At 38.6% G+C, this 24,185-nt stretch overlaps 1 protein-coding gene across 14 annotated transcripts in view; it reads right to left on the bottom strand.

Annotated features, from left to right (window-relative positions):
- NRXN3 (neurexin 3) overlaps nucleotides 1–24,185 on the bottom strand; it is a 1,564,009-nt gene that overhangs the window by 2,045 nt on the left and 1,537,779 nt on the right. For 6 of the 14 annotated variants that reach the window (XM_073895665.1, XM_073895667.1, XM_073895666.1 and 3 more), the window contains one exon: nucleotides 3,659–6,461. The exons of 1 other annotated variant lie outside the window; for it this stretch is intronic. In XM_073895665.1, coding sequence (XP_073751766.1) covers nucleotides 6,160–6,461 — 302 coding nt within the window. In that variant the 3' untranslated portion in view covers nucleotides 3,659–6,159. Of the gene's footprint in view, nucleotides 1–3,658; nucleotides 7,086–13,852; nucleotides 14,527–24,185 lie in introns of those variants that run through there. 7 more of the 14 variants (XM_073895661.1, XM_073895662.1, XM_025869534.2 and 4 more) reach the window with 3 other exon arrangements.

Raw genomic sequence — 24,185 nt, 5'->3', positions numbered from 1 at the left:
GGCTGACAATATCTGCCTCTCTACTTCTGCCACCTCCAATGCAATATGTCAGTTTTGTTTATCCCCCTCTCTCCTTTGTTGTTGTATCAGAAGAATACTCTTCCCTTGCTTTGTTCAGAGTAATATCTCTATATGCAACTTGGTCTCTCAAATCATCTTTTACATTCTCTGAGAATGTATCAATTATTACCTTTCTCTTCAAACATGCTTGTGTCCTCTATACCCAACAACTAGCCCTTAACCTTGAGAGCCTCAATATCCTCTCATTATTCTTTCCCTTCATTAACAAAATTCCAAAAAACTTCTGAGTCATACCATCCATAATAGACTTTATATACAATCTGTGATCCATCCAAATTATGGTTTTGATCCTACTTGCTTCCATTTCAGTGCTTTGCTTGGAATGGCCTGTGGCCCTGATCTCTGCTTATCAATTTTGCAAGTTTTACCTAACATATCACCTCCTCTCTGAAGCCCTCCCTTAAGTAATTTCTGAACCTCCAAAGAATGTAGTTTATACTTTTTTGACAGCTTTTATTCACTGTAGTATCATTATTTGTGTTCTTTTAGTATGTTGTTAAACTCCTTAAGTCTCTCAATTTAAGATATAGTAATCATTTGGTCAGTGTCCAATAAGTACATTAATAATCAAACCAATTTCAAGCAGAATTATCAAGATTTTAATTGAACTGGGACAAGAACAGGACTTGGATATCTTTGGAGAAAGACCAAACTTCAATTTGAATAGGGTGAAGAGAACTTTAGCTTAGGGATCTACACCAGAAAAAAAGGCTTATATCCATTGTCTGCCTTCACTGAAAGTAACACCAACCAATAGATTGGATGGTGCAGAAGTGTTCAGTAAGTGTTGAATTATCAAAAGAGTAAATGCTTAAAGTGGTTCTTGGATTATATACTAGATAGTGGTATTTAGAAAGTTTATGGCGGGAAAGCCAATATAGAGTTTTGAAAGGGTGTCTAAGGCAATGATAACTCTGTAATTTGGAAGGGTTGGAAGATTGTCCTTTGAGGTATGGAACAGGCTACCATTCGAATCTTTCTTATGCACCCTATACTGAAGGAGTTGATTGAAATAATGGGTTTTACAGGGGTGTGCACATTTCTGGTGGAACACTCAAGAAGAGCTCAAAGAATCAATGTGATTTCAACTGTAGGGGAATAAAAACAGTTATGATTTTGGGTGACAGAGTAAAGTGATTGCTCTGGGGCTCTCCAATATATAACCTTGCTAAACTTTTAGAAGGAATTTTGGCTTATTTTTTTCCTAGGACAATACTCAGTGATTAAAAAGGCAGTATTAGCCATCATTGTTTGAGGGCTATGGGCCAGGCACTGTGCTTATAACCAAGCACTTAATATTCACATCAGCTCACTTAGTTATAGAATAGCACTAAGAGCACCAGTCAATGCCATTTCCTTTCACAACATCCACAATACATTTGCTACAGGTGGCTCTGATGGATTTGTAAACATTTGGGATCCATTTAACAAAAAGCAACTGTGCCAGTTCCATCGGTACCCCACCCGCATTTCATCCCTGGCCTTCAGTAATGACGGGACCACACTCACAATAGCATCGTCTATATGTATGAAATGGATGACACAGAACATCCTGAAGATGGTATCTTCATTCGCCAAGTGACAGATGCAGAAACAAAACCCAAGTCACCATGTACTTGACAAGATTTCATTTACTTAAGTGCCATGTTGATGATAATAAAACAATTCGTACTCCCCCCGCCCCCCAAAAATCACTCCAATATCCTTCCAATTTCACAGATGGAGCTAGAGTCACCCCACACCTTACTCTAAGTTTCACGGCTAGTAAAGGATAGACCAAAGATTCAGATCCAAGATCTGAGCTAAGCTTTTCAGATTCCAAAGCCTATGGCCCAAGTTAAACACATTGAAAAGAGATGGTGTAGTCTCAACATTTCCTCATGGAACGGCAGTGAAAAAGTATTTCTGTTGATGAACTTTAACCAGTGTATCTGAGCAAATGCCACTTAGATCTTGATGAATCTACCACATTAACCATTATTTGGAAATTTCTCTGGCAGGTTTTCTCAAATCTGGACTCCCTTTACATACCCCCAGCTTCTGGCCACTTGCTTAAAATGTGCTGTCAGACAGAGGTATGCTACCATATTTCAACGCCACATATTTACTAGTTGCAGTCATGCCTGCAAAGTATATGACCAGAAAAAGACTAGTTTTGTCTATTACGACTAGTCTTGACTTGCCAACAACTAAAACTTTTTATTAATGTAGAATTTAGTGGATTTCTAATTCTAGAAGGCAGCTATTATATACAGAATAGCAAAGGACTCAAAGGAGCATAACTTTGTTGAGCCCCTACTCTGTATCAATCACAATTAAAACACTTTATTTCACTTTTTCCCCAAACTGCCTTGCAAGGCAAGGCCATTGATGTGTCCTATTTTTCAGATGAGGAAGCCAAATTTCAGAGACTGCCCATACATGGTGGGAGTCTAGCTGGAGTTCCAACCCAACCCTGTTGGGTCTCAGTACCTCTACCCATTCCACGACATTCCTCTGACCTCCATGTCAGCAAGGCCTGACTTCTAACATGATTAGGAATGTATTTGCCAAGTTGTCATTAAGCTCTTTGTGTCTTTGTTTCTTCATCTTTAAGATAAGGAAAATACTATGTACTACTCAGGGACTAAACACACTACACAGATCCAAAACATTTAATACAGTACCTGGCACATTATGGGGATTGATAAATGTGGCTTTAATTTACATAAATTATCCGAGACAGGCAGCAAAAATAGAAACTTTCCATAATTTGACATCCTTGGGCCTTTTTTTTTTTTTTTTTTTCCATTCCCAGGATAGTAAAGAGCATAACCATATGAAATCCAAAGGAACAGGGTTAACTAAATTTGCTTTTCTCTTTGAAAACTGGTAACCTATGTACGGATAGAGTACACCAGTTCAGTTAACCAGCATGTCAGGATCATGGTGAAAAATGTGGCATATCATGATGGATTATCCAATTGGCAAAGTAAGCACGTGTGTAGGGAACCAGCAAATCAGGGGCACATGAGATATGAGAACGGTGCCAGCTATAATGAATATTTGCAGAAGTTTATAATCCAAAAATCTAGAAAGCTGTTAAAATGTAAGCATTCATGTATATTTTGTCTTTGGACTTAGTGATTTTTTTTAAAAAATTTTCAATATGCCAGGAAACTCAGAGAGAAGGCATCTAAAGCTTTCCAGGGCTTAAGACATTATATAAGCAAGGTTCTGGAAAACTGTTTGAAGTTTGTTGACTTGCAGCAAATACTTAAAAGTTACCAAACATTAAAAAAAATAAAAATGTATAGTACCAATACTTCCCAGAATACAGGCTTCTGTCACCTTACCTGTTCAGAAGTGTTTTCCCTCCTGCTTACCCTATCATAGCAATCTAAATAATAATGCCTCAGTTGACAGACAACAGTTGTTTAGCCCATGAATGTGCCACTTTTGATAAATTTATATAAGTAATTAGTAACTGGTTAAAATATTTTATTTCACATGGTCCTAGCTCACTTGGCTTTTAATAAGATACGACATGTTGTGCTCCAGTGTAAGATATTTTACCAAACGTTTAGAAAATAAAAATGCATCATCATACAAGGTTTTGGGAAGAACATTTTATTGCTAAGCATATCCTTGAACGAAAATGCAAATATGAAATCAAAGAGAAAGGAAAAAGAAAAAGCAGTAACTTCACAACATCATAAAATAAATTCCTTAAGAGTCTGCTAATAAAACAACAGGAATATGATAGAAGCTCACATACAGAATGCACATGTTCCCATAAAATTGTCCAAATAGAAACTTACACTAAAAGGAATATAACAAATGTATTTTTACTCAAATTAAAAAAAAAAAGTAAAGAAAGAAAGTAGGAAATCGGTTCACAAGATCTCAAGACTCCAAAAACAGCAATCTTTTACAGACATCGAGATATAATCAACTTCATACAGGTTGGGCCATTTAAGTTATCTAAAATCGTGCTTTGATATCTCTTTATAATCCTGTCTTTTTTAATGACAACAAAAAAATCCAAAACTCATAACACACTGAAGTATCAGATAATGAGGAACACCTCTTTCCATACACATTCGTCAAGGCTACCATCATTTAGATCACGCTTTTTGCCCCATGTCTTTAAGATATTTCTCAAAGTCAAATATTCATGCAACTTACAAAGACCAGCCAAGAGTAGATTTCTAAATCTAAACAGCTGATTGGTTTTCATCTATACAAAAGAAATTGTATATATCCGACCCTCCAGAAGACATACTTCATTTTTGTGTGAATATTTGTCTTGCTTTGTCTCTTGCTTTTTGGATTAGCTATGGCCACACAACCAGTTTGTTTTTCTATACATTTGTTTCCTCTTTTCAAACAGAAAGGCAGACAACTGGAATATAAACCAAACAAACCGAAACAAACCCATAGAAAGGAAAGAACAGTCCTTAAAGCAGTATGTACATAGGTGGCTAAGGGATTATACAGCAAAAATGTAGTAAAATATGTAAACAAAATCTGAGAAGATTGTTTATTCTCTTTGACACAGTTAACTGTGACAAAACTAAAACTCACACTTTCTTCACATTTTAAGGTTTACTTTTTTGTTGTTTTGTTATTTTCTTTTAAAACAACATTCTCATTCCACTTCAAGACTTTAACAGTTTTCCTGTTTCAGTCATCCCATCAAACATACCATGATAAATATATCTGTATATATATTTATTTATATATATATTATACTATTAAATTCCTTTTGTGTGTGTGTGTGTCACAGCAGCTTTATTCATTTATTATTTATTTGTTTTTAGAAAAGATGGGTGAAGGGAGACGTGAGCAAATGGAAGGACAGAGTTATCCATAAGTGTCAGGCTCCAAAATTAAACCACTATGAAAAACATCATGTTGGGGTCGGGGGAAGAACTATGTATTTTGCACTCTGTCATGCCATGTTTGGCTTGTGTGACCTTTTGTGGATCCATCACACGTTGAACTCCCCTACTGTTTTGATTCTTTCACAGACTTTTAGTATTGTCTTGTCTTTTATTATGTGCATGCATTTCAGTCAGTCACAGATCCAGCCCACCCCCTCTTCACCTTCCCTCAAAAGGCTCTGTTTTTAGTTTGTGGGCCTTTCTCCTTTACCACACTTTGGCTGGGCTAATGAACAGGAACAATATTGTTAAGCCAAAAGCTCTGATAAAACCAGCCCTAAACCCATCTGGTCAGGGTTTGGGGTGGCAGATTCTGAAATTAGATCCTGAGGGACCAGCTTTTCAAATCAATGCTATCATCCATCCTGTGATTTTGCTATGTGTTCAGCAAAGCATCATATAGGAAACAAACAACAGATTCTAGAAATACCACAACCTGATACGTAGAGTGAACACCATGGTAGCTTTTGAGTTCATATGGCAATAGTCTCTCTTACTTTCGTTTTCTGAGTTTTTTGTTTTGTTTTTCTTATGTCCAGTCATTCTCAAAAAATAAACAAAAACCCAAAAGCCATTTTTTTTCCCCTCAGATCTTGAAAAGTTACACATACACTGGCCAAAACCAGATAAGGGTGGGTTTTTTTTGTTTGTTTGTTTTTGTGTTTCATTTTTTTCATTTTTTTTTGTTTTTGTTTTTTACATAATTAAAAGAAAAAAGAAAACATTGTTACAGTCAAGCTTCACAAACATCATTACAGACTCACTTGGAGTTATGGAACAAGTAAGCCATGAAAGTCTTCTACCTTGGGTGAAAAGTCCTCCAGAGAAGGAAGCTTCCAAGTCCGCGGAAGTGGGAGGAGCCATCTGCTTGCTCCAGAGCGCAACGTGTGTGCTTTATGATACAGCAGGGCAGAGAGAATGTTCTGTCTCCGAGCGATGACTGAATCAAAGCAGCCATGGCGGAACTTTACAGGTAGGTACATCTTTGTGTGTGTCCTTTTAAAAACGGTTTTCCCCACCATAGTCATGGTGCACCCCATCTTGTAGCAATAACTGTTCTGACTCCTGTGAAATCTCATTTGCCGAGTATTTATAGATTTACAGAGAAATAATTCTGTGTCCCAAATTCACGTGATTATTAGCGGCGTCGTTTTTACACATAATACTCCTTGTCCTTGTTTTTCTGCTTCTTGTGGCCGCTCTTGGCGCTCTGCTGCTTCTCCTTGATGAGCGTGCCGTTGCTCTGGGCCGAGTTGCTGATGTAGTTCCGCGTCTCGTCCACTTGGTAGGACCCCTCGTCCCTGTTCCTGTACTTGTACATGGCGTACAGGAGGATCAAGATGCAGAGGGCAGCGGCAGCCACAATGCCGACGACCATCCCTGTTGTACTGCTCGACTCCCGGATCACCTCTGAGGCCCCCGGAACCCGTCTGACTCCCGGCTCCGTGGGGTTTGCTGTGGGCACATTACGGAACATGGGGGAAGTAATTAGTGGGCTCTTCAGTTTGGTGCTGTCTAGCTCATAGGCAGTGGGCAACGGAAGCAAGACTATATCAGGCTGGGGTTTGAGATCACGGTTATTCATTTTGCCAGCTGGCAATTTGGGCACCATCCCAGACGAGGAGGAAGCTGTGAAGCGGATCAGCTCAGGGGACAAAGATGTGGTAGTAGTCCTACTAGTTTCGGAGACTTTGTTAGGTCTAAAGTCCTTGGATTCCCACTTGGGCGCATGTGCTTTGTAGCCACCTTCGAAGATTGAAGTGGAAAGACTCTTATCTGTTACCAAGGAGAAGGTGGTGTAAAAATCTTCATCATCAGTAGGGGGCAGGTTAGAGTCAAAGGTTTCCCCTGAGCCATACCCAGATATCACCAAGCCATCATCATCACAACCATCGCTGCCTTGGTCCGACAAGCAAGGTAACCCCGCCTCAGAGGTCATGGACAGGGAATCTTTGGTGGTCTCAATAATGGTGAGGAGGGGGCGAAAGGTAGGGGGGAGTGTAATGGAAGGTGCACGAGTAGCAATAGGAGGGGTAGCTAAAGGGTCTTCTATAAGAAGAGGGACAACTAATTCACCTCCTGGGATTGAAAAGAGAAAGAAAAACACAATTAGTATATTTGTAGATAGACACAATTCATGGGCATTCTCAGGGACTGTATTTCATCGGTCAGGCATCAGAAATAATAAAATGACCTGGGTCCGCACATGGATCCTTGGTTGTAGCCTAACCATTCTAAACTGATTTAGAGCCCATTATATGCCTCTTGCCACCAAAATCTGAAACCCCCTAGCTTTTAAAGATACTCTCAAGTAATTATTTGGATAGATTTCAAGTAGGCTGTTTCCAGAATCTGCTTACAAAATAATGACCTTCCATATTACTGTTGCAAAAACTGGCTATCAGAAGTGTGTGTGTGTGTGTGTGTGTGTGTATGCACTCATGCATGTGATTAACCTGTAAGCCCTAGCATTTCATTATTGCCTTCTTGGGTTTCTACTTACTTGCTCCCCCATGAGGATGAGCATGATATTCTCCACGTCACAGAGATCAAGATCAGTGAACATAAAAGATTGTCTTTAGTATTTTAAGCTACTGTCTTTTTATTTAACATTTATCAAGTTCAGTCTTCATTTACTATATGCTAAGTGAGGGGAGCGCAAGAGAGGTTAAAAATGTTCATCTAACAACCCCTTTTTAATTATGCTTTCCCAGAAATTCCCCTATTGAATGACAACTTGCCTTGCACTGATCTCATGTTTATGCGTTGCTTTTATGCTATACGTAATATATGCTGAGGTGGACACTAGATTTTAAAAATACTCAGACTAGATATCCTTGCCTTGTGGAAAACTTAGATTCAGAAATGTAGAAATAATAAAGTGAGTTTTTAAAATCAGCGATTCTTGGGGTGCCTGGCGGGGGCTCAGTCAGTTAAGTGAAGCGTCTGGTTTCAGCTCAGGTTATGATCTCAGGGTTCTGAGATTGAGCCCCCTGTTGGGCTCCCTGCTCAGCTCAGCAGGGAGTCCGCTTGTCCCTCTCCCTCCCCCTCTGCCCCTCTTTGTTCTCTCAAATAAATAAAATCTTAAAAAAATTAAAATCAGCGATTCTTATCTAGAGTGGGAAAAATAAATTGGTTTACCCACAGACCCTAGTTATTGCACTTATAAACATGTGGACTAGGTCAGGAAAGAAAGTTCAGAGTAATGCAGTAAATCATAGTGCCTTGCAAATCATGGGTACCACAAATATTCTGTGGTGGATGTTACTCACCTAATTGTTGGGCCACGTTTATTACTCACGTACGTAAGCGAGATAATCGAGGTCTCTTCTGTGTCTCTTTACCATGTTATTTTTCAAACAGAGAAAGAATCTCCAGAAGTCACAGTTCATATCTCCTCACTAAATTTATTCCAAAAATATAATTCAGCTATTTTTTAAAAAAATCCTCCAGCAGGGACGGCATGATGTCTTCCAGTCCCAGTTAGTCAGACAGTTGAGTTGGGAATATATTATTTCTGAGCTGGGTCATTAAGCACTCAGCCAGGTATGATGTTCTTGTCTGTTCCGCCCTCCCCAGTAACTGCCCTGACGGGATGGTCAGTGTTGGAACATATATTATCAGATGTGACTCTCGCTGAGGTGCCCCTTATTGGTGACAAAGTCAGACATGTGACTCACTACTGCAGAGTTCTAGATGGACAAGCCTTTGCGCTTACATGGTCTTTCAGGTTCTTCCTACAAAGACTGACTCACAAATGAGAACTCTCCTGCTCCGCTTTCCATACTTTGTCTTTTAGTTTCCTGTGCCTCCTTTGGAACTGCTGCATCTAAACCGCCCAGATTGCAGCTGGAGAGGAAGCCCGTTACATACCTTCAAAGCACCTGAGGGGAACCCTTTGTACCCTTGTCAGAAGCTTTACCCCAGAATTAGCCAGTAATATTGTGTTATGCAGAGAGAAATGCAGTTGGGGAGGGTGGCAATAAGGTACATAATGTATGTGTATCATTTGGAAGACAACCAGTCATCTCTGTCCTACCTGATAATGTTACCATGTGTAGAGAAATAAAACACGAACCTTTCTAAGAATTTCAAGATGATATTTTGGGCTATGTGCTAACCTCAAGCTTCTCCTCTAGTGCTCAAGAGTTTCAAACTGTTGAGCGAAACAATCTTTGCAGATTTGTCAAAGCTTCAGACTTGCTTTACTGGACCAGTGTGGCTTTTTTTTTTTTTTTTTTTTAACATTGTGAACATATAGAATTCCTATATCTTGCAACATATTTAATGCATAATTTACAACTGTTGCTAGTTTTTAGAAATGGGATTTGGAGCACAGTTCCCTAAAGGTAAGCCAGTCCTAAAACTAACCCTGGGTTTACTCTTCTCCTCATTCTTCTGGTGAGGGGGAGGGGATGGCAAGTGTTAATATTTAAGGTGACCCATGGAAAAAGGCAGTGTTTAAGGAAGAGAACAGTGATGAGAAGAGAGAAGAGAAGGCCCATGCAATGTGTTTGAAGGTTCCCTAGAGATTACTCAGGGATGATTTTACTTTCCTTCAGAGAACAAGTCAGGATTTTTTTTTTTTTTTTTTTTTTAACCCGTCTCACCTAGAATAAAGGTTTAGCTTGTGTGTTCTTTTCTGGCACAAATACTGAGAGTCATCTGTTCCTTAGGACCATGATAAAAATCTGCCCCTTGTATATTAAGCAGAGAGGAAACTGGGATAAAGGACAAGGAATAACCAATCTGCTAAAAGGCCAAAGCCTGGTACAGAACACTGAAATATAAAGGCAAATTGTTAAATAGGGTGCTGGTGTCCCTTTAAGTGAGATTAAGATCAGTGCCTTCATGATTACAGAGTGGCATTCATTTGCAGTTTTAGTGTACCCTCTGTGACACCCAGCTGGGGTCTTAAATTTGCCTCCTTCCCCGCCCCCTTTTTGCAATCCCAAAGCTTCCGCAGTTTCTTTGTTGTAAAAAGTCTACAAAATTCACAAACGGTTCACTCTGCAGTTGAGTTGCCTCCCCCCCACTTTCCTTTGCTATTCACTTCCCAATTCAATACCTTTTAATCTCACTTGGATTAAAAAAAAGAGTAGAAGCCATTTTCATCATGAAAAGAGTCCTAAAGCTTTCCAGTTTATAAAGAGCTTCTAAAAGGTTGGTGAGCCCCTAAGTGACATGATAAGAGCTTATTTCAAAACTAAAATGATGGGTATGCTATATCAGAGTTTAAATAATCTGTCCAAATTACTAATCTTCAGTTTTCTTTGCCATTTTTGTTATTAATCCTGGCAGCAGTGATAAAAAAAATGATAAATGATGCCCCCTGTCAGAGAAAAGTGAGCCCCAATTCTGGTGGTAGGGTTCATCAATGAAAAGGGAGAAAAGCTTTCATAATCCACCCCCTTTCCTGGCATCTTAAGAAATTGAAGAATGTCTTCAGTTTAAAAGGAAGGTCAACTGGGCTGTGGGAATTGTTACAAATGGGAATTACAGTGAAAATGAGATGGAAAATTCTAGAGACCTGTAAATGTGCAAGGTGCCTGGGACAGGTGTGGGAGTTGGTGTGTATAATCAATTTTAATATCCAATTCCATCTCTAAGATTTAGGACGATTATAGTGTCCTGGGGAGTCCAAGGCATACATCCTTTGAGATGAGGAGATGAAGGACACATTTCTCCCATGATTAGATCCTTAAAAGAAATAACTTAGATTGTAGAAAGCTACTTAAGATTTTATGTTTGTTTTAATCCAAAGTGATTACCTCAGAAATGCTGGAGCAGCTGATACTTTTTTCAATGCCCAAAGACTATGGAGTCAGAGATCTACCAGATGTCTCTGCTTATAAAAGTATTCACAGAAATAACAAGCCTAAAATCATAGGGGGTTACAGGCAGAAACCTTGCAGGCCATCAACACCCTAATTTCCTATTCCATCCCCAGAATTTTTCTTTGGCTTGGAATAAGAACTATATTCCTTAATGTTAGCATTTTAAATCAGGAATATATACCCCTTTTTGACAGGGTTGTGCTTTTCTTTAAACTAGAGAGATCACTAGGGATATAAAAGGTCTATTTTAGCCCTGAAGGCTGCCCTGCTTTTTTGCTTTATGAGTATATTTATAGATATATAATTCATGTGTCTAGGGCTGATAGCCAGCAAAAGGGGCTCTCTGCCATCGAAAAAGACAGTGTATTAAAAATTTAAAAGAACTCTTCTGAACTGTGAGAATGTTGCAGGTGATGGTGAATGTAATGGGTCATCTGAAAAAAACAAGAGCAGCACGAAATTTCAATGTGGCTCCAACCTTTGCCTCTCTGGAGATATTTGAGTCTAAGAAGTCACAAAAATACCAAAACAATGACACCAAAGAGCCAGACTGAGAGAGGACACTATGCTCCAGTTCCTTGAATTTCTTTTATGTCTATTTAGGTTCTTTACTTCACCTCTTATTTGCATTTTTTCTAATTCTCTGCTGAGAAAGTCATATAATACAGAAAAATCATCCTTTTCCCCGCTAAATTAGTTGTTGAATAACATTCATTTAGTTATTTGGTACCAAAGCAACATGTACATGTAGCACATAAATATCCTGAAGCATGCAATTCCTCTCTACCTTCAGAAAAAAAATAGCCATGGACGAACATGGCAAGAACCTGGGCAGAAGGCTCCAGAAAAACTCAAGTGTCTCAAAGGGGCTTCACTTACATTTTAATAAGATAAGAATCTCTAAGTAGGATATTTTCCCCCTAGTTTGTCTGAAATGGATTTGATTCTGAAAGGCTACAGATGCTATTTTTCAACATATGCCCAGGTAAGATGAGACAAAGCCCCCGGATTTCATTCTATGTTGTAAAATAAGGAATGTCAAATGGAGTTTTTCATTTGCCTATTGATTAAGAGCTTTGCCTCTGGAGTCACTCATACTCAGGTTAGCAGCTCAGCTCTGTGGCTTACTAGCCGTGAGTGTGGTGAAAGTTCTTAAACTCTCTGAAAAATGGAAGTAATAACACAGTCTATCTCAAACCGCCACTGTGAATAATAATAAAGCACGTTAATGTTAATTATAATGCATATTAAGTATTTAGCACAGAACCCACTGTTACTTCAAAATGCTAGTTACTAGTATTATTTCTACTAACATTTTGGGCCTGTAAACACTGAAACCATTGATTACATTCTTCTGATGATTTTTTTTTTTAACATAGTAGCCTCATGCTAAGGTACAAGTATAATAATATAGGATCTAGATTATTGAGGCTATTTTAAATGCAGACTTGGAAGAATAATTTATAAGAATTCAAAGAGCTTATATTTAAAAAAAATGATTAACCTTTTATTAAGTTGACCTACTTATAGCTTCCTCAACAAAAATAAATTCTATTAGACAAAATAACACCCCATTTAGGAAGTTCTTAGTTTTAAACCCAAAATACCCAGCACATGGAACAATATAAAATCATATGAACTAAGAGAAAGCCCATTCATTAAAGCTGCTGGGTTGGAAAACTATCTGTTAACCACCATACAGTCTGATAGTTCTATAATAGTTTCTGATATACCTGAAATTAAAGTGAAACAAGTAACCTCTTTATTTAAAAATTGCATAGCACTTCTTACTGATCTTATGTTCCCAAAGTGCATAAGGCAACATTAACCCAAATACCTTTAAGGTCAAGGGATATTCTCACCCCTAAGGTCACCCAAAATGGCAGTACCTACCTACCTGAAAGGTTTCCTAAATAAAACTTTAGATGTGAAAATCATGTTTCTTCTTGGTAGAATCCTTTTAAAGTTTACCTGATTAAATCCAGGAGAGAAATAGCAACTATTAATAAAAAGGGAAAAGGGGGGGGCAGAGAGAGATTGAGAGAAAGAGAAGCAGGGAGGGAGGGAGAGGGACTGAGAGAGAGGCAGGGAGGGATGGAGAAGGAGGGAGAGGGAGAAGGTGAGAGGTAGGGAGGCAGGGAAGGAGGGAAAGGAAGAGAGAGGCAGGGGGAGAGACAGAGGGAGGGAGGGAGGGAGGGAGGGAGAGAGAGGTCAGGGGGGAGATAACCGAGTACCTTCTATGTATGTGTGTGTGCTTTCGCCAGTAAGTTCTATACATTCAAAGGCATCATTACAGGACAATACTCTATAAACACCTGGGATTCTCGATGCCTTTATTCTCAAGAGAACTGATTCTGTATTCTGCAGTGATGGTGGTGGCATAATCCTGGATAACCAAACTTTACCATAGTCACTTGAGAGTATCTTAATGTCCCTTTGCTGAAGGAAAATACAATAAAGGACTGATTTCCCTAAATGCTTTCTAAGGAATTAAATGAGGATGTATTACCACTGATAATACTTGGAGTTAACTCATTTTCTTCTGGGGGTCCAGGCCTCCCATAGGCTGTAACCAATTTAATATCCCACTGTAAAGCCTACCATTACTTTCAAGGCTTTAAGGTTGGTTCAGGCAAAGAGGCTAGGCTTTCTTTGGATGGTAAGAACTCACCCACCCGCTTCTACCAACAGTAGAGTTCACATTGATCGTTAGAAGCAATTCACAGAACATAACGGTGAAAATTAAGCAGAGAGACACAAATGAAATAAAATATTTAGTACTGTCTTCAAATCATATAGTAGAAAATAAAACCAACATCAGGGCCAAAGTAAGCCAGAGGAAAGGATAGCAAATAACATCGACAAGGCATTCACAGTATAATGACAGGAAAAATAAAAGTAAAAGCAAATAAAAAATAGAGGCTGTTTTTGGAAAACAAAAAAAGAAATCATTTCCATAAAATAACTTAAGGGAGAAAAGCATACCGTATTAATTTATAGTCAACTTACATCAACAAATTGCCCGCATGTTTTTTGGCATGAAAGAAAAATTCACAAAAGAAAGTTGTGTAAGAATGCTCTTGGACAAATAGAATTGCCACATTCTTGTAACTTGCTTTTTTGTTGTCATTTCTTAAAAAACTTTTGAGCAAAATGTCTAATTTTTCAAATATAATAATTTACAACAGAGGATGATACAGGGAGGCAACAACACATACATCCACACCACATAACATGAAAAGAAAAAAAAATCTGCACTTTAACAAAGTTTTACTTTGAGGGGCTTGGGAGGGCATCGATTTTGAATTTGAAATAATTCCGATTGCGAGGATTTAAAAAATTAAAAAAAAAACCTGTTTACTTTTATACTTTGCCTTTTAAAAAATCTATGAATCTGGAGGGTTTTGAATGAACTTCTGCACTGATATAGGTTCTCAGATATATATTTTTAAATATTTTTGTCTTTTTGACAAGTTTTAGATTTCTTTAAGGGGATGGATGACAGCACATAAATTTGAACAATGCTAAAGAAAGGGGGTATGGGAAGGAAAGATGCAGAGGGGAGGGTCGTATTTATGAGTGTACTACACAAGAGATGAAGATGATGGGGGTGAATGTGTAAGTGAGTCGCCATGTCCATGTAAGGGCGGCACGGAGTGATCTAGCTGCATTAGAGCTTCTGGCTGTAAGGAAGGGATGGGCAATATACAAAAACAAATGAGCCTACACATGCCCATCTACAGAAATAAAGAACAGAACTCTAACACAATCTCACACACCCTAAGCTGCAACTTCTTCAACATGCAATTACTCCAAAAATCATTACAGTTTCATTAAAGAGTTTCAAATAAAAACAGTTAAACTTTTTTCCTACTAAAAGTAGTCAAAATACATAAAATAATACTAATAATAATGATCAAAAGATTAAAAGCAAAAACAAGGAGACTAGATTTATGCATTCAAGTTGAACAACTTCACCGGCAGCCACACAGCCCCATCTAGAGTTAGGGGAGGGGGTTAGAGACTTGCAGAGGTGATGGAAAGGCAAGCCTGTATAGGGAGCCCACTTGCTCGGTTACTAATCACTTCCCTAGAAAGAAATGGTTCTGTCTGATGACGTCATCCATCTTCCCCCTGTCACCCATGGTGCATGGGATTCCCAAAGAGAAGGTGCTAATTCGAGAGATGTGGATGTGGAGATTCTGCAGCTGAAGTTGTTCCACATTTAAAGAGGGAGTGGGGAAAAATTGCAGAAAACAATTCATAACTTTTTTCTCATAATTTTGGATAAAGCCAAGTTAAAGATCTAGCAATTAAAAGAAACATATTGATATATATATATATATAGATAGATATAGATAGATACAATACAAAAAGTACTTAATTCCCAAACGAAAAGGGAGAAAAGAACCAAAAAAAAAGTTTTAAAGAAAAAAGTATTCCACACACTTTCAGAGATGAACAACCAGATGCACACGCTGAGGAGGCACAGACAGAGCAATCAGGGGACACTTTTTTTGTTTCTTTTTGTTTTCTGGCTTATTGATTCCCCTTTGGTGATAGCCAAAATTAAAAACAAATTTTGCATTTTCTTTAAAAATTTGCATTTTCTTAAATTTTTTTGGTTTTGCTTCTCTAAAAAAAATAAAAAGGGCGTGCAGTCTGGATGTACGTCATAAGTAGACATTTGAAAGAGAAGAAAGTGGCTAAGACTGACAAATGGGTAATCTTCTATTATCCTTTAACTGTAGGAATGGTAATCAAATTAATACATGCTTAAAGTAAGTTGCATTTAGGGAAAAGAGAAAACCAGAACAGCAAGCTAGGGTTGGGGAGAGGTCAGCAAGACAAAACTGATTTGGGAGTGAGAGGAAGGTACTGGACTTAGTTTCGTGCCTTTCCAGTAGGGGCAAAGGCCTTCCCAAGGCTTCCTGCCGATGACAACAGGGAAACGATGTGCACATGTATATGCATGTTGAGGGCTGAAGTAGAGCCTACAGTAGAGCCTACGGTGGCAGGAACTGAGGTAAACATATATATGAGTTCGTGGGTTCTGCTCTAGAAAACTGATCCCATATTCATTCACAGACTTAGAAGGCATATTTTGTAAGTCATTGAGAGGTTATAATTGCATTGTTCCTTATGAGTTTTCTGGGGTTTTGCCAAATTGACAGGGTACCATGAGTGACAATAGGTGTCCATAAAATAAGCCTGATAAATGGAATAGCATATAGATTGATAGGGATATATATTAGTAACAGGGGCAAACCCCCTCTCGACTCCAAAGAACACAGTGGCACAGTGTCAGTTTCTGTAAAGTACAGGATAGTCAGGAAATGAGCATGGTTTATTCCCAGTACACTGGGGGAAACTATACCAGTCTTCTAGGCATCATGTGGGAAACAAATGTTCCATCCAATCTATATTGAGAAAAATGGACAAGAGAAGGAGAGGAGGACAGTGAGTGGGAAAGGGAGAAGGGGGAGTGTATGAGTGTGTGTGTGCGTGTGGGTTTTTTTGTGGGTTTTTTTTGGTTTTTTTTTGGAAATGGCCTCAGCCTCTACTGGAAGAGATTTCAAGAGTTATATTCAATATTATATCCTTGTGGGAACATTAATGTCCAACCAAGGACTTGGAAACCCAGGTAGGCAAAACACAAAGGTAAGACACTTGAGAGCACCTGGTTCTGACACAATCCTAGTCACTCCTAAGAACTTTTCTGGATGACTCTGACACAAAGGAATAAATTGTGAGGATGAGTCAGACTTTGGCCCCCTCTGAGACGCCCCTTTTATTATTTTATTTTAAAATAATTATAGTAATGTGTCCCCATGGGTCAGTCCGTACCAAGATTTTTAGTCTCTGGTTTAATAATGTTAATCATTATTGTAGGAACTTCACAAAGGGCAGCTGGGAGGTTTTAGAAGGAGGTAAAAAATCCCAATCATATAGGAAAAGAAAAACCCTTGTTGCCTCTGATTTTTTTTAATAATTATACTTTTAACATTGAATTGTATGGCATGAGAAGACCCTGTAAATACTCATATGGCCTCACAAGGGATCAAATGACTTCTACAGAATGAAGTTAGTTTTGATAATACTCAAATGGGCTGTGTTTTGTTTCATAGGCAGTTTTTTAAAGTAGGAAACATAACGGGCCTAAGTATGAAACTTAAAGAATAAGATACTTCCAGTATACACATACTCCTGGATAATAAGAGGTGTTAAGAGGTGTTTTGAGGAGACCCAACAATTTGGGTCTCCTAGTTTTTTACTGAGTAATTTACCTATTTCAAAATAGCCTGTTTTAAAACTCATACAAGTATGACACATCATTTACATTCTGGAAATCACTGGTTGAAACAAACATAGCAAAATTTATGGTTGTCATTTTGCAAATAAAATATGTATTTTTTAAACCCATGGAAGCCATAGTTTTAATGAAGCCGACACAGACTAAATATAGTGCATAGACATTTTTATGTCAGCCATCAGTTACCTACACAAACTTGTTTGATTTCTAATGTAAGATACAGAGTAATATTGCTAGTAGTTCATAATCATGTCCCAGCTTTATTTTAATCTTTCATCAGCTAACTGTGTTAGGTTTTATTATCAGTAACTACACAGTTCTCTACCTATGCCTCTACTTGGTGGGTGTTCAGAATGATTTAGAATTATGCCTGCCATTGAGAAAAAATAATACAATAATTTGACCTGAAACAGCATATCTTGATGCAACTTTTTTTTTTTTTTTAATCCCACTATGTCCAGATAACCTGTCTCAATGTAAAGTCAAACTTTTAAAAAACATCAAATGCAGTAAGATGGAATTACACTGGTCAGAATTCATCTTGAGGAGTGTGCTTGTTTCAAAGACAAGTAAGTTTCTAAACTGCTTGGAGTTGTGCTTGACACACTCCAAAGACATACTGAAGTAATTCAAGCTGCAGACTAGCCTCTTTGGGAGAGTGGATCCTACTTGCGAAGGGACATCGTTTTCAGTGTGTACAGGTGAGGTCCAAGAGGAAGGCCTGAATGAACTACTTTGTATAACCACAAATATTTTAAATTTCTGAGGAAAAATAGTGGAGAGAGGAAGGAAGGGGAAGCCTTCGTGGGACTCTGACTGCAATTCCAGGGAAAGAGTTAAACCATTCCAACTTGGGTGGGCTAAGAGAGAAGTCTGGAGAACAAATACCTCCTGAGGATTTTCAAGGCTTCTGAGTTGGACTTATGAGGTAAATCTTCTCATCTGTCCCTCCTATGCCAGATACAAAAACATTTCGCTAATCGCTATTCTATGTGTCCATGGGAAGAAGGGAGGGATTCTTCTGGGAGAACCAATGGTTCAGTTCTGAATCACGGTTTGGCCAAGAATAAAAATGGAGGCTCTAAGAACGGATATGGAATCCAGGAATGTGGGAATGGCTGTCATCCGTATTACAAAATGATCCCTGCATATACTATGACTTCTCACAAGCTCTTCCTCAGACATAAGTAATGCTTAGAGAAGGGGTGAATAAACCTGCTTCATACATGGTATTTGTTTCTAAATAAAAAGTTTAATATTTTCTTTTTAATGGTGAAAAAAATGCCCCAAGTAAGAAGTTCATGTACTATCCATTCCCAAACTGAGTTTCTACACATCATTATAGTAGATAGGGGGAGAGACAGATAAAGTAAGCTTCCAAGATGGACAAGAGTCCAGGATACCATCAAGCCCAATATTCAGAACTGTATTTCTGTATTAATGATTTGCTTGCCCAGTTTAGAGTAATTTTTCTTAAGTGGATAAGAATAGATACAACATTACAATGGGTAGCATTACATTTTAAAACTGGTAAGATAGAACATTCATTGTGGAAGGACCCTAAATTAATGACTTATTTCCCTATATTCACATGATCCTTAACTTGTGCCGTAATTCAGTCCCACTATCTCCATTCTTGTTTGTGAACCTACTGTGCCCTGCACAGATTTCTGCTGACTCCAACGCTCCATTGCACTCAATTTGTTTTCTTTTGGGTCTCAACTTGACTATAAGAACTTTAGTACAAACATGGAGTCTTTTTTTCTTTGTCTACCAACTAGAATACTAGTAACCAATCAGAGATTTCTGGACTTAACTAATGAATGAATAAATTAGTTAATATGTTTAATTGCTCATTTTTTTTTTACCCCCACACTAGGCTATGGCTTCCATAAAGGCATTAAAATCATGCATCATCACCATGGCTTGCCTTGTGCCTGGAATATGGGATAGAGATGTTAGGGTCAGGAGACCTAAGACCTTGGATGTAGTGCACACTATACTAGCTTGTTAACAAACTAAACAAGTCAATTAACCTCCCTGAGTTAGTGTCCTCATGTGTAACATGGAGATTATGATGTCTGGTCAATTAACCCACCTCACAGGATAAATTTATATGACTAATGAGATTTCAAATGTGAAAATGCTTATAAATTCTAAAGGGCTTTCCAGATGTTTGTCACTATTGTTTTCAAAGCTGACACCATAGCATCAGCTGTAAAATTAGGGTTTCATATTTAACAAAGGAGGCTAAGTCCCAGACAGTTGAGGTCAGTGCTACTCCAAGTATGATCCTTGGAGCATCTACTTCAGCATCAAACAAATAACCTCAATCCAAAACCCTAACCCAAATACCTATTATTACTACTTCTGTTGAAGCCCTGTCCCTACCCCTCCAATAAGGCTAAGTTTCTAAAGCTTGCTTAGTTCATCTTTTAATGGTGAATTTTTATTAATCTGCATGCAATTTCATAATTACTTTATTTCACTCTTCGTATGGGTTAGAGCCATACTCTGAAGAGCTCTTATTTAGATACATTTCCATAAGAACCTATTTATTTAGTGGCAGGAGGACAGACCTAGAGGGGAGCTCTTGTCCTCTAGCAAACCATGTGACTTGAGTCAAGTCACCTGCTCTTCACTCCAACCCACTCAATCCCTTGGAAACACATATTTCAATAGACATCAGAACTATGGGGTAAGATGAGGACATGAGGGAACAGAGGGTCCGGGTAATATTTTAGCTCCTTCCTCCCAAAAGTGTTAATACAAGAAGATACATAAAAGGAAAACACCATTAAAAATACAGGAATTACTATTCTTCTTTTCATTTTGTTTTACATGTTAACCAGGTGTTAGTGCAAGCAAGACTTTCTTCACTTAGGATATTAAAAGTTCCCTGACTCACAAGCTGAATCTGTATGCTTATTTTGTGTTTTTTAATCTGTCTAGCATAGAGGAGGACACACCATAGGTCTTCAGGGCATACGTGCTGAATTAAACTACAAAAATAGAACAGCTTGCAAAACTTCTCTGTGTTGTGAGGTGGGTGGGATTTAAAAAAGCTCTCCTTGCTGGCACTAGGTTCCTTTAATCAGGAGGGAATCTATTCATAAAGTGAAACGATGAGAAAGAGCAGTATAAAGAGGGCTCAAAGCCATGAACTTAGTAACTGCTCCCCTGCTCTTCGCCTTGCCTCCAGGTAGACTTTTAGGGGTAATATAGGCATACAGCTCATATTGGCAAATGCTTATGCCCTTGTAATACTATTAAAATCACCTCTGTGCCAGTCAGAAAAATGAAAGCCCTGTCTGAAAATATTTTGTTCCAATAGCTTGAGTCGCCTGAGAGTCCTCCTTACTTCCTCCCTCATCTCTGTCTCTTGGCTGGCCCCAGGCTGGCCCCTGCCTCAATTTTTTGGATGATCCCATATAGCCCCTTGGCTATACATGCCTACCATCTATTTGACAATGATTTCCAGTTCACCCCCCACTCAGAATTCCAGTTCCCCATCTCCAGCTGTCCACTCAACACTTCCACTTCGATATCTAAGAGGCTTCTCAAATTCAAAAAGGCTAAAACAGAACTTTGGATTTTATTTGCCTCTTAAACTTGCACCTCCCCTAGGGCTTCCCACCTCTTCAGTCTGACTCAGATGTACAAACCCCTAATTAGTCATCTACTTGGGCCCCTATCCCCACTCACCTCCACATAGCCAGTGCACCAGGAAGTTTCACTGACTCTACTCTGGCAACAAATTCCTCACACATTTACTTTTCCCAATGCCATTATCCAGGTCCTAGCATAAACCACCATGATTCCTTGCTTGAACTCTGTAGCAGCCTCCCAACCGATCTTCCCACCTTCACTATTCACTCCCTAAAATCCATTCTCCATAATGAGCCAAAGTGCTCTTTCAAAATTATACAGTATAAATCAAATCAAGTCAGTTTCTTGCTTAAAATCTTTAAAGGTTTCCCCAAACCCAAACCCCATACCCTGACCCACTGTGAAAGTGCCCTGTGATCTGCCGGCTGCCTACTACCATTCGCATCTCATCATCTATGAGAACAGAGACTTTGTCTTGTTCTCTGCTATAATTAGAGCAGAGCTGGACATACAGTAAGAGCTCAGGAAATCACTACTAAATGGTTTCACTCAGTGACGTCATTCCTGAGTGCAGGCACTGAGTAAGTGTTGTGTGAACTAACTATTGAGGCATTGCATTCTCTATCCTGTTTTGTTTTCTTTCACTTTTCTCTAAACCAGATGGGATTTCCTTGAGTTCTAGTTAGCAGTTCCAGTGCAAAACAGACCTTCTCGTCCACAGCTGGCTGAAAAAGCCTTCTGAAAAAATACATCACTGTCTAACTCATTCTCCCTTTCATAAACCAGTGCTGGGAGGTTTATTAAAAACTCAGGCTTTCCTTTGCAGTTGTGAAAGCTAAAGATAAAATAAATAGAATATTCAGACCTAGAGCTGCCAAACTTTGATGCTTGTCTTTAGGCAATAGCAAGGAAGGAGCCAAACAAATTATCAGCAGGAAGAATGGTGATCGGGGTAGTAAAGATGCACTTGGTTATCTTGGCCTCCTGTGGCCCCACAGCCACTGACAGCAGAATCTGGCAGCACTGGGACCTTTCTGCTGAGCTGGTACCCTGACACTTTACAATTGTGTTTATAGAGTAATACATTATTCAAAGAGGGTTTATTTTGCTTCTGTTGTCCACAAAAGCTCATCTACTCTTGTCATTATGACCAGAATTCTTTTTTTTTTTTTTAAGATTTTTATTTGAGAGCCAGAGAGAGAGAGCAGAGGGAGAGGGAGAGAGAATCTCAAGCAGACACTACACCAAGCATGGAGCTGACGTGGGACCCGATACCATGACCCTGAGATCATGACCTGAGCTGAAACCAAGAGTCGGATGCTTAATCGACTGCACCACCCAGGTGCCCCATGACCAGAATTGTTTTCTTTGTACTAGAGTTTCTTTGGGTGGTAGCAGCTGGGCATACCAACCTGTTACTTCCTCTCCCACAGGCCCCTGAAGGCCTCTAAGTTGTTCATGGGAAACAGCTGAACTTGAAAACACATGACACTACAACTCACTATATCTTGGAAACACCCTCCTTTCCCTAAAATCTATTTTCGTTGCAAGGAATGTACAGTGTTCATAACTCATTACCACTAAGGCATTTTCATAATCAGTGGAAACTAATACTATGCAAACAAGATGAAAAGCTTGCCCAAGACTCATGCACTTGACATCAAGATGCTGTACTCTAACTACATGGCTTTGACTGTGTCTGATCTGAGCCTCGATGAGCAGAAGACTGCAGAGATGCCTGCATGGGCGACACATATCATGAGATTATTCTTAGTTTTTTGTAAATGAAACTGCTGTAGATTAGAAGGAGCAATAAGAAATTCCCTGGTCATTCCAAAATCTCAATGCATATGAGCCTATAGATTAGTAAAGACAGATGCTTAGGGACAAAGGCATTGGATCAAATGGTGGACATAGTGATTTCCCTGAAAATATGAGGAAAGAGAAAGAAAATATAAATTGTAATTATATAGTTAAAATACTAATTATCCAGAAACCTAGTTTTGGAAGGAGTTGTTCTTAAGGATTATTGAGAACTTACTCTCCACCAGACATCATTTTGAATGCTTTAGGTATTTTATTTCAGTTAATCATTACAATTATATCTTACATATCAGTAACCTTGGGCTGAAAGAAGTTAATTTGCCCAAAGTTTTACACCTAGAAAGTTGAACAGTCGTGAATGGACCCAATCCTGTGTTTTTACATTAAACCACAATGCAATCCTTCAACAGAATGGTAATATTCGGTTGTCAGTGAGCATGGGAAATTACAAACAAGCTACTCTTTAGGCACAAAAACAACTTCTACAGGGATCCTAGCATCTCTACAGATTTATTTCAAGTTTTAATGACTTTGAAATTATTCTTGCACAAGGAGATATGCAGAGGGGCTATGAGGGTTTCTTGTTGATGATTTTGGGTTTTGTATGTTCGTTCATTTGTTTGTTCTGTTTTTTCACAATCTCAGGTCATTTAAGCCAGATCTGCTAAATCACTCTACTGGGGGTAGTGGAGACAGAATGGCAGGTGTGTCTGGATATCTGCATTTGTTAGAATGAAAAAACCTGAACTAAGTCCCAGCTGTGATCCATCCTCTGTGACCCTGAGTAAGGAATAAACTCTTGTTTGTAAAATGGAGATAAACTTCACTGGATGTTGAATCAATCAAAGCAGACATTATATATACAAGCATTTTTAAAAATACATACAAACATATACATGTACTTCCAGAAATGTTAAGAGTAATAAACGATCTTACTGGCATATCAAAAGCTGCCTAACGGTTTCTAATACATGGATTTTAGGACCACACAATAAACGCTCTGGATGTTCTAAGAGTAACGCAGTGGATATTTCAGTTACCTAATAAGTACCTATCAAAAAAGTAGTCTAAATGATTTGATTCCTTTGCTATTTGCCTGATTTGTTAAATTATAAGTGCTCTCTGAATATCTCTGCCCCACATCATTTTCTTTCATACAATAGCCTAATCTGTCATTGACTCTATAGAGAATTTTTTGAAAAGCACCATAAATCAATTGTTGCAGGAGATCATCACATTGTTATTTTTTCACACCCTATTATTTTATTCTACACTTTAACCTCAAACTGGAAGGCTCTACTAATCATTGTGAAGTATGAATAAAAATGGCTTTCTCTGTACTCATTGAACACGTACAGATGCTACTAGTACAGCCCCAGGCAGGCCAGAAGATACCAGAATGGGCTTCCTACTGTGTCCTTTCAGAACCATGGAGCCTACCATGTCTATTAGAGCGACATGGTGTCAGGATGAGAGTAAGACACTAGCCTGACTGCACATGAGGGTTACTGAGTGAGAAAGAATGACAAGCAGCTCTGAAAACAGAAGTGCCAGTGACCACCTGATCACTTTTAATATCTTCTCTAGACGATGTCA

This window comes from Callorhinus ursinus, unplaced genomic scaffold, assembly GCF_003265705.2.
Source record: "Callorhinus ursinus isolate GAN/ISIS: 27379988/994484 unplaced genomic scaffold, GSC_fseal_2.0 scaffold8, whole genome shotgun sequence".
NCBI lineage: Eukaryota > Metazoa > Chordata > Mammalia > Carnivora > Otariidae > Callorhinus > Callorhinus ursinus.
This window is presented reverse-complemented; position numbering and strand designations above follow the sequence as displayed.